We start from the raw sequence: 12,004 nt of genomic DNA on the forward strand, positions 1-12,004 counted from the left end.
GATGAATACATCAGTCTGTATGGTCAAGACATAGGTGTACGAGTAGCTGTTACTAATAATGAGATTACCCCGGCACCGGCCGATCAGGGAATCGGTATATCACAGGCATATTTATCGGGTGGGATTCGAACCCACCAAGTTTGCCAGTAATAATGTTCGTCTTTCCTTGCAGGTCTTTCTCTGACCTTATACGTTGAGCAAGATGAATATATCAGTCTGTATGGTCAAGGCATTGGTGTACGAGTAGCTATTACTAATAATGAGATTAACCCGGCACCGGCCGATCAAGGAATCAATATATCACCTGGCACTGACACATCCATTGGTCTCAAACTGGTAAGCTAAAATTTACTAATGATTTGAGATTAAACAAAGAAACTAAACAACAACCTTCAGATTACTATAGCCGTGTTCGCAAACTTAGTGTTCGCAAACTTACCGCCGCAAATTGTTAAAGGGTGGCTGCAGTGTTTTTTGTAAATTAATTTAAACGATTAAACATGACTTTTTAAACCTGAAATATTTTTTTATATATATTTTTTTTTAGATGCGCAAGTATTTTAAAAACGGTTTTCAAGAGATTAGGGGAATCCACCCCGCCCCTAAAAGGGAGCCTTCATTTGCATAAACGTGACGTCATGTCGGAAACCCAAGCCGTCGGGGCCCCCTGGCTGTGTGCATATAGAGACGTGTGCACTGTGTGGCCTGGTACCTAGGTGCGTGTAGTTAGGGACCAGACTCTTTTTGCCAATGATATGTTTGAATTCCCGACGTGACGTCGATGGTAGGGGGGCGGTAACAATCCACAAAGGGGGGGTCATGACTTATTCGCTAATTACGCAAGTCAGATATGTCGGGAATAAACAAAACACATTTTATTGATGTTCAATACATATATCAGAAATAAATGACAGCAAAATTAACTGTTTTATTTGAATTCACTGCAGCATCCCTTTAACTTACCGATATTAAGTCCAATTGCAAGTTACCTCCCTGGAACTCTTAACGTATCAGGCCGATTTAAGCCGCGGTAAGTTATCAATGTTAGCTTAACATTGTTAGGAAGGCCCAGCAACGGTTGTTCTTTCTTAGAAGATTGAGGAGTTTTCGTGTCAGCCAAGATTTGCTGGTAAAGTTTTATCGGGCAGTTGTTGAGAGTATTTTGACACTCTCGATCACTGTCTGGTATGGCAACACCACGGCAGATGACCGAAAACGCCTCAATCGTGTAGTCGGTACTGCTAGCTTTATCATTGGTCATGAGCTTCCTGCTTTGGATAAACTTTATACTGCTCGGGTTCTGAAGAAATCTAGATCTATTATTTCGGATGAATTTCACCCTGCGAACAGTTTGTTTGAATTAATGAGATCAGGTAAGCGATATAGAGCGACCAGAGCCGACTCCAACCGTACTCGCAATAGTTTTTATCCCAGTGCAATAAGGTTACTTAATGATTAATACTTTTTAATTTGTTTTGGGGGTTTGCAATTTTGTTACTGTTATTGTCTCTCTGCATATTGTGCGCATACTGTTTATTTGTTCGTTATTGTATGCCTATGTGGTTTTAGGGTTTTCTGTATTTTTTGTAATTTTTGATTGTTAATATTTTTAGACTCGCAAGCCGAAGTGAATTTCACTGTATATGTATTTATATGTGTGACAATAAACAATTGAATTGAATTGAATTAACAGGGACAAGAAGTCCAATGCGATTGCACCACTCCTGTCACTTAAAAATACTGTCACGTGACTTCTATCTAAAAAAAAGTCTGCTGATGTTCAAACCACCGCGTGCAATACGCGCTGCTCCACAAATTCAGGTTAAAAGCATAGCTGCGTTTCCATTGCGTACGCAACGCGCGGAGCATATTGCTGAGCCTAAGTCAAACCTGGGGTTTTAGAAAGGCCTTTTGGTAAGTTGCTGAACACAAATTAATCCAAGTGCAAACTGCTGTTAACTTATCGGGCCTGTAATATAAACTTACTGGGCCGGTACGTTACCAGACCCAAAAGTCCATTGCGGGCGCGGCTTATGACACCCTAAAGCTTTTAGCTGATTGAAAGGATCGATTCTACTGAGATAGTATCTGGTTATCAAATGATAAACCACAAGGGAAAATGACTGGGTAAAGATTTTGGGTTGAACAAAGAAAAATTTACGAGAGTGGGATTTGATGGAAAAACCTCTGGAGTATTGTATCAGCAATCTACATGTAGCAACTGCTCTATCTAGCCCTTTGTTGGTGGTCTCCCTAATTTGTAAAAATCTTTGTTCGAGGGTGCCAGTTGGGAGCCAAACAATGATTAACTGCCACTTCCCAGGTTATCGTAAACTTGGATATGATCGCTGGCTACAGGACGGTTATATGGCTTCCCCCGAACAAAGGTATTGACAAAATCAGGCGACTGCCGCATAGGACTAGATAGGGCTACATGTTCTAATACTACCCTTGTAAAAGTTACAGTATAATTTTCTTCTACACAGAACGTGATCAATCGCAAACCTTTGCCCTATGGAGAATGCCAAATACCAAATGCCACAGTTTCAGAGATCGTGGATGGGAAGATTGTGAAAATAGAGACCAAAAGCTACAATAGACAGGTATGTGGGCCCGTGTTCGAACTAGTGGCTATGACCAAGGCTACGGCTATAGATGTTGCTAAGGGTGTTGCTAAGGAAGTCCTATACTTCAATGCATGATATCACAGAAAGCTAGCTGTAGCCGAAGCCATAGCCAGTAATTCGGACACGGCCTAAGAGAAGTCTGTGTTATCTTGGTCACAGCAGGGTTCAACGTGTTCCTTAAAAGATGCTATGTCTGATTTTTGGCCCCAAACATTAAAAAATAGATTTTTAACATGAATGCACTAATCTTAAAGTATTATTAAGAGAGAATTTGAACTGAATGTTTTTGTTTTGTTTTCTTGAAGCGTTGTTTGCAAGTCTGCTACCTTCAGAAAGTCAAAGAAATCTGCAACTGTGCCGCGTCCATGGAACTAGACGGGGACCGGTGTAAACTTCTGGATACCGAGCAAGGTAGCACCCATTTCAGACAGGCTTGCCAAAATAATTAGGAGTGACTCTAGGTAGCCCCAAATCAATTTTAGTTTCAGACAAGTAGGATTTGAATCTTTGCATGGTGGAAATACGATATAGAAAGGTTTGCGGTAACACCATGTATATAGGATTTGAGGCATTGCATGGTGGGGTATCAATATATATTTGGTTTGCGGTAACACCATGTGTGTATATCTACTTGCCAGGTAGAGTTGTTTTTAGGGAACTGTCTTGCTTTATTCTACTGCCGTGGAGTAGAAAATCGGAGGTTCGGGAGACTTCTCAGTTCTGAAAAGACCATGTAATGACTATCTTTAATGAGTTGGGGTGGTTCTGAAAAAGAACCGTTGGTTCTGACTCGACTTTTCAATCAGTATGCTCTGATCGTCTTCTGGAGAAAGCTTCTTTCAGACAGGCAAACTTAATATCAATTACATAGGCTTTGCTAATGACCAGATTGACTTGAAACCAAGGCGCTCACGAGTCGTTTCGAGTGACTGCAACAGTTGATCTTAGCGTGTCCAGCCTCTCCTAGCTCTATCAGACGTCAAAACCTTCCATGTTTTCAATTCAGAATTTGGTTCTTCACAACTCTTGACTGCCTTTCTCAAACGGGTGTGAGAGACCTGGGCCCAATGTCATGGCTCTGCTTACTGGTGAATTCTGCGCTTACGATCGCGATTCCCCGCTTACGTGCAAGCACCGAATTTCTGCGCTAGCCTTGTAAGCGTAGAATGCCTAGTAAAGTACGCACGCACAGAAGCCCAAATTCGCCGCTAACCCGTGAAATACGCCGGCCTTAAGCACAGAATTCCCTGCTTCCGTAAGCGCCAATTCTGTACTGACGGTAAGCAGAGCCATGAAATTGGGCCCTGGTCAACATTAATCCAGGACAACCAGAGGATAATTACTGTATGCCGCAAGATTTTTTACCTGTTGTTAATTTAGCTCAATATTTGATTCTTTTCTTTCTAGATCTATGCAAGCAGATGATACACTTTCTCCATGTTCATTACCTACTGAACTGCTCATGTGAAACGCAGTGCGAGTAAGTAGTACATTATGAACAGATACAAAAAGATTTCAGACCAATTTAAAAACTCACTCCGCGGTAGTGCAGTTAAAAACGATCCTAGAAGCTTAAAGGCAGTGAACACTTTTGGTAATTACTAGCAGTGAACACTTTTGGTAATTACTAAAAATAGTTATTGGCATAAAACCTGATATCGTAACAAGTCTCGAAATCAAGCATCTGAAAGCACACAACTTCGTGTGACAGGGGTGTCTTTTCTATCATTATTATCTTGAAACTTCGACGACCAATTGAGCTCAAATTTTCACAGGTCTTTTATTTTCTGCATATTATGAGATACACCGAGTGAATAGTAGTACCAGGCAATTTTCTATACCTTCTGCCCAGGTAGTACATGTAGTTAAAAAGCAGGACAGTTCTTTTCAGAACTGAGAAGTCTCCAAAACAATCCAATAAATCTGCTTTGCGATATTGGAATATGGAAAGACAGTTCTCTAAGAACAAACTCTACCTGGCACGTAGATACACACATGGTGTTACCGCAAACCAAATAAAAAGCAAGACAGTTCTCTAAGAACAAACTCTACCTGGCAAGTAGATACACACATGGTGTTACCGCAAACCAAATATAAAGCAAGACAGTTCTCTAAGAACAAACTCTACCTGGCAAGTAGATACACACATGGTGTTACCGCAAACCAAATATGAAGCAAGACAGTTCTCTAAGAACAAACTCTACCTGGCAAGTAGATACACACATGGTGTTACCGCAAACCAAATATAAAGCAAGACAGTTCTCTAAGAACAAACTCTACCTGGCAAGTAGATACACACATGGTGTTACCGCAAACCAAATATAAAGCAAGACAGTTCTCTAAGAACAAACTCTACCTGGCAAGTAGATACACACATGGTGTTACCACAAACCAAATATAAAGCAAGACAGTTCTCTAAGAACAAACTCTACCTGGCAAGTAGATACACACATGGTGTTACCGCAAACCAAATATAAAGCAAGACAGTTCTCTAAGAACAAACTCTACCTGGCAAGTAGATACACACATGGTGTTACCGCAAACCAAATATAAAGCAAGACAGTTCTCTAAGAACAAACTCTACCTGGCAAGTAGATACACACATGGTGTTACCGCAAACCAAATATAAAGCAAGACAGTTCTCTAAGAACAAACTCTACCTGGCAAGTAGATACACACATGGTGTTACCGCAAACCAAATATAAAGCAAGACAGTTCTCTAAGAACAAACTCTACCTGGCAAGTAGATACACACATGGTGTTACCGCAAACCAAATATAAAGCAAGACAGTTCTCTAAGAACAAACTCTACCTGGCAAGTAGATACACACATGGTGTTACCGCAAACCAAATATAAAGCAAGACAGTTCTCTAAGAACAAACTCTACCTGGCACATAGATACACACATGGTGTTACCGCAAACCAAATATAAAGCAAGACAGTTCTCTAAGAACAAACTCTACCTGGCAAGTAGATACACACATGGTGTTACCGCAAACCAAATATAAAGCAAGACAGTTCTCTAAGAACAAACTCTACCTGGCAAGTAGATACACACATGGTGTTACCGCAAACCAAATATAAAGCAAGACAGTTCTCTAAGAAGAAACTCTACCTGGCACATAGATACACACATGGTGTTACCGCAAACCAAATATATAAGAACAGATTCATAATTGGTTTGTGTTTCAACTTTTTGGGGAGTAACATTTCCCCGCTGAAATATTTAAATGCCTTTACAGTTTAAGTATTAATTTATAACTATTTTGCTGTAATTTACTTTTTTTACAGAGATCGTCTGTTTGAGTACTCTGTGTCACAGTCAGCATGGCCATCAGAAGCTTTTAGGGTAAGTTTAAAATCTCAAAAAGTTGACTTTTATCAAATTCTCCTCAAGCCTTCAAACTTCTCTTGATTTAAGTCAAGAAAAAAGTAGTCCACATTGTGTCGAACTCCAAACCTGTAATGTTTGTGTTTCTGTTGATGCACAGAGTTTGTAAACTTTCATCTAAAGTCATCACTGCATACTTATTTTATTTGTTCTCTTTGCTTAATTATTTTCAGCCACATCTTTTGCGAAACATTCATTTTATCAACGAAAGAACAAAGAAGATCAGATCAGCAAGTGATATAAGGTAATAAGAGGCTTTTAGTAGTGTCTGTAAATCTACATTGAGAATTTTTGGGAATGTCATTATCATTTATTTGTTTTGTGAACATAGACAAATTGACTGGAGCAATATTTCTTTGTTTAAACATAAAACTACTACTATTCATTTAAGCCTATAACAATCTTCTCTCGTTAATGACACACCTTAAAAAGGATTATAATTTTACAAACAGTTTAATTATTTAATTGGAACTATTTGGAATTATAACACGCCTCTTGCTTGTTCTGTATTCTGGTTTGCTGAAACGCGGTCACGTGGGATGAACTATATAGTCTAGTGATCGGGTGCACGTGTTTTGCGGGGAATATATTTAGTACCCGGGCGGGCACAAGTCTTTAAAAATAGACCTTATCGCAAATACTCGATACGCGCACAATAGACGTGGAATGAGGCGCATGGTGGTCTAGCTAACTATCAAGTTTGGGTACTAGCTAGACCAGCATGCACCTCATTCGACAGTTTGCGCTTGCGCAATGGTATTTGCGAAAGGTTTATAGTAGTGCTTGGTTACAGCGCCCTCTCTTGACTTGAACCAGGAACAGCAACTACATAACTCCAAATTTCTGTTCTTGTTTCACATTTTAAGACCGAGTTGTGTTATAAAACATATTATTGACTGGCATTATAGTTCGGTAACTAGTGTACGTCTATTCCCACTCGGGCCTGGGAGTGACCAACAGAGGGTCCCTCTTATGGGCACTTAAAGTCCCTCGGGGGAATAAATGTACACTATTTACCAAATTGCCAGTCAATAATGGTATATTATGATTAACAAACTTCTTGTCTTATTATGTGCAGCCGAAACCTGGTACGACTCAAGGTGTTCTATGAAGAACTGAATTATCAAGAAACGCGAGAAATCGCAGCTTACTCTGTAAGTACATTTAAGTATAATCCATAGCTCTTGTTTTTAACTACAATAATAATAATAATAATAATAATAATAATAATAATAATAATAATAATAATAATAATAATAATAATAATAATAATAATAATAATAATAATAATAATGATAATAATAATAATACAAATTTATACCGCGCTTAGTACAACGTTTCTAAGCACATGGTGCTGGTGTCCTGGTGAAGTAAACCAGGGGAACAGCACCAAAACACAAAGAGCATAAAACATGTATAAACAAAATAAGCAAAACAAAGGCAGAATAAACATGACAAATAAACACAATTAACAGAAAAATAACAAGCTGCAGAATGGGGTACCTACAAAGATTTGAACAAGTGAGTTTTCAACATAGTTTTAAATGTCTGTGAGGAAGAAGCATTTTGAATTTTTGGAGGGAGAGTGTTCCATAATTTGGGAGCTGCAACAGAGAAAGCTCTGTCACCGTAGCGTGTTTTCACACGAGGACCAGGCATCAGTTGAAGGTGAGAGGATGTGGAAGATCGTAGCCGGGTTGAAGGAACTTTTTGTTGATGGCGCACTAGAAATGTTCAATATTATTCATATTTTTTTTTTCTCTGTTCTTTCAGGGCACAAGTCTCTTCGGTGATGTGGGAGGAACAATCGGACTTTACATCGGCTTCTCTTTCCTCACAATACTGGAAGTGTTTGAGTTGATCATCTACTTGATACGTACCAAGTGTTGTGTGTGGTTTAAAAGACGTCATTGGGACTCCGATTGGGACTGAAGCGTGTGTGGCAGGTTATTGGAAACTGTGAACAAACTTCTTCTGATAGCGCCCTCTTTTGATCCTCCTCCTCCAGCCTATGTTAAGGCAGTAGACACTATTGGTAATTACTCAAAATAATTATTAGCATAAAACCTTACTTGGTGACGAGTAATGGGGACAGGTTGATGGTATAAAACATTGTGAGAAACGGCTCCCCTCTGAAGTGCCATAGTTTTCGAGAAAGAAGTAATTTTGATTTGATTTTGAGACCTCAAGTTTAGAACTTGAGGTCTCAAAATCAAGCATCTGAAAGCACACAACTTTGTGTGACAAGGGTGTTTTTTCTTTCATTATTATCTCGACTGATTGAGCTCAAATTTTCATAGGTTTGTTATTTTATGCATTGTTGAGATGCACCAAGTGAGAAGACTGGTCTTTGACATTTTTCCAATAGTGTCCGCTGTCTTTAAATAACCTAAAAAATTGTACAGTTGTACATATTATTGCAATCTTTTAGTCATGTTTCCTTAAAAAAAGATACTTAAACATAAATATAAAAGAAAGCAAAACTGTGTTCAATGTAGATGTAATCTACATAATTATGCGCACTTTATATATATGTGATATATGTTATGTGATATCATGAAACATTTTAAATGTAAATTGTTTGTTTTTGTCAACCCAATTCTGGTTTATGACAACAATTATGAAGAAAGTTACATAAAAGTTCACCGTTAAAAGGTTCAGTTGAAAAATTGGGTAACACGTTTGTTGAATAGGATTTTCAACTTTGCATTGTGGAGGTATACCATGAAGAGGTTTCTGGTAGCATCATGTGTAAATCTTTTTTGAGAAGCGTTGGTTCTGAAAAGAACCGGTGGTTGACAACTCAATGTTTTGGATTATGATGCTCTGCTCGTATTCAGGCTAAATGCTCGGCTATGTTTCTTCTGTCGCACCAATAGTGCCAAGCATTTTAATGAAGGTAATCAGCGTTTGCTGGTCGAAACGTTGGGTTATCAACCACCAGTCCTTGTCAGAACTAACACATCCAGCAACAGAGTCCAACATTCTCCTGAAGATAATCAGCGCTTGCTGGTCGAAACGTTGGGTTATCAACCACCAGTCCTTGTCAGAACTAACACATCCAGCAACAGAGTCCAACATTCTCCTGAAGGTAATCAGCGCTTGCTGGTCGAAACGTTGGGTTATCAACCACCAGTCCTTGTCAGAACTAACACATCCAGCAACAGAGTCCAACATTCTCATGAAGGTAATCAGCGCTTGCTGGTCGAAACGTTGGGTTATCAACCACCAGTCCTTGTCAGAACTAACACATCCAGCAACAGAGTTCAACATTCTCATGAAGACAATCAGAGCATACTGATCGAAACGTTGAGTTGTCAACCACCAGGGCCCAATTTCATAGAGCTGCTTAGCACAAAAATTTGCTTAGCATGAAATGTCTTTCTTGTTAAAAACATGGTTACCAACCAAATTTACATTTGTTGCACGTTGCTTGTTACTGATGTTCAGCTATTGATTGCTTATCCTGGAAATCATAGGGAAATTTGGTTGGTAATCCTGTTTTTATCAAGGAAGAAATTTCATGCTAAGCAAATTTGTGTGCTTAGCAGCTTTATAAAATTGGGCCCTGTTCTTTTCAGAGCCAACACTACTCTAAAAATATGTTCACATGGTGCTACCGCAAACCGCACCTATTTTGTTGAGACTCGTGGCTGTCGGGTCGATAAGCTGCGCGGTAACATCGTTTGTTTACAACTCTGTTGGATTTAGAGATTGACAAAATAATGTTTCGAGGAAATGAACATTATATTTTTAGATGGCAACATCGATTTGATGTCATTGTTAGACCTTGCTCTTTATTCAGATCAACATGAGTGTAAACCATAAGTATGAATGTTGAAATAAACAAGATTTTATCGGTAACAAAACCTGGAAAACATGTGTTTCAAACAGCTATTTTAATATTCTAGTTGGTATGACACTGCTCTAGAATCGTAAAGGTCGTAAGTTCGAATCCCACCCGAGTAATATGCCTGTGATATTTTTTTCACAGGACTCGGGAAAGTACTGAATAGTATAAAGTGCCATCACACGTCGGTGTATCATTCAATACAAACATTCAAATTCAATTCACTTTATTATCCACGATGGGAAATTCATTTCGGCCTTTTTTACAACAAATTTACAAAATTTTAGGGTAAAACAAAAAACGAATATTCTTTATCCGGCCTGATGCAAGTTTAACATCTATTAAAACTAAATTTATTTTAATGTTTGGAGGAGACTACCCCAACATCGCAAAGGGTTTTCGAGTGGCGAGTATGCATTAATTTTGTTCACATATTATTAGCAACTTGGAACAAGTTGCGTCGCCGGTTCTATTTTATATAAAAATATAAAACAAATTCCCAACAGATTTCAGGAGTAGGGCCGGCTATCTACAAGCGTAGCATTCGATTGGCACGGTTTGGGATCAAGAACGAACCGGATTAAAAATTACAGCGGGCAAAGGAATGGAATTTCAATGGTGCTAGAGGGCCAAGGATACAGAAGTGGATTGACCCAATTTATGGGGGGGGGGGCTATATTGACACCTCTGATCAATACGTTTACTAACCTAATGCACATTGATCCGATGAAAGCAAAAAGACGGAGAGAAAGGTCGATTGTAAAAATAAAAAATAAGGTTCTTCGAATCGTAAAGAATCTCATTATTTTATATTCCATCCCCCCAGCAGGACCGGGCTTTTTGGGTGGGGGAGGGGGACCGATGATAGGGTATTGGCTTGTAGGAAATTATCCTGCTGAACTACCCCATTGATAGAACACTTGATTGGGGCCGATTAACCCTTAATACTGCGTGAAAGACAAATACAACAACTGCCGGTTGCCGTTTTGAATTCCCACGATGCATTCGATCACAACCAACCTGTTTGGAAATCGGAATTATCATAGGCCGAAAATTGATTAAATACACCACTTAAAACGTTCAACTGACAGCTGACCCCCGATACCCTCCAAAAAAATAATCCAAATAAGACCCTAGATAAATATAGGGGAAAAGTCCAACTGTGGTGATTGGATACAGCGTTAAAAAGTAACGGACAAGATCGCGCCCAATGATTTAGCGAGGGCACCTCGTTCAATAACTACGAATTATAAATCTTTAAAAAAAAACATCATTTTATTTCTGGACGTATGAAATGCATCATAGAAAATACACGTCAACTATTAAATTATTATCTGCAATCTTTGTATTATGATTTCTTTACTATGTCAGTAAAAACAAAACTAAAAGTTGGAAGTGTTACAGCGAGCCTAACAATGTGCGTTTCAAAATGGCGGAAGTTTTAAAATGTCCACGTCGCCCGGAATTTCGTCGGTTTTGGCAGGTCTTTGGGCCAAGTAAGCTTCAAGCTGTCATGAACTATATAAGTGTGAGCAAGGAAAACTCTTCTAGTTTACGGTGTCATCATGTTAAACCCGGAAATTTTGTCTATGGAACATTATTTGCCACCGTCAGTTTTTTTTTTAAATGTCCATGGATCCATTGACGGCGGCCAGTCTGCACTGCAACCGCTGTACCGTAAAATGACCACTGAGGCCCCACTGGATGTCGGCCACGTCCTGCTAGATGGTGGTGGTCTAAAGTCAAGCAGGGCTTACAGTAAACTTGGTGAGTACACAGAATTGCCCTATTAAACTTGAATAAACAGTAAAGACGTGCTCTCTCAAATTAACTTGGTCCTCCTGTATCTAAAGTATGACGATTGTTTTGCATTTTTTTTGTCCGAAGAATTAAAATAAAAATAAAAAATAAAATTGTTCCTGTTTTTACCGTGGTCCAGTGGTTAGACTGCATAACTTGTACAAATTGTTTAAGGCTGTGAGTTCGAATCCCAAGCTAACTGCTGATTTCATAATGACTATGGATATATGGAATATGGATTTGTTTTTACTAAAATTTACATAATTTGAAGGATCTTGTGTAGAAGATTTGACCCATGGTTGACCTTTAGGCATACTTCCGGCCTATATTTTTCA

The 12,004-nt window shown here is 38.9% G+C and overlaps 1 protein-coding gene across 2 annotated transcripts in view; it reads left to right on the top strand.

Moving 5' to 3' along the window:
• Positions 1-9,888, top strand: part of LOC139949120 (uncharacterized) — a 34,801-nt gene extending 24,913 nt beyond the window's left edge. For both annotated transcript variants that reach the window (XM_071947523.1, XM_071947524.1), the window contains exons 22-29: positions 173-336; positions 2,487-2,603; positions 2,933-3,038; positions 4,035-4,107; positions 5,920-5,977; positions 6,193-6,263; positions 7,098-7,173; positions 7,793-9,888. In XM_071947523.1, the coding sequence (XP_071803624.1) occupies positions 173-336; positions 2,487-2,603; positions 2,933-3,038; positions 4,035-4,107; positions 5,920-5,977; positions 6,193-6,263; positions 7,098-7,173; positions 7,793-7,951 (824 nt within the window). In that variant the 3' untranslated portion in view covers positions 7,952-9,888. The remainder of the gene's footprint in view (positions 1-172; positions 337-2,486; positions 2,604-2,932; positions 3,039-4,034; positions 4,108-5,919; positions 5,978-6,192; positions 6,264-7,097; positions 7,174-7,792) is intronic.
• The last annotated feature ends 2,116 nt before the right edge of the window (positions 9,889-12,004 follow it).

The sequence above is a fragment of the Asterias amurensis genome, chromosome 16 (genome assembly GCF_032118995.1).
Source record: "Asterias amurensis chromosome 16, ASM3211899v1".
Classification (NCBI taxonomy): Eukaryota; Metazoa; Echinodermata; class Asteroidea; order Forcipulatida; family Asteriidae; genus Asterias; species Asterias amurensis.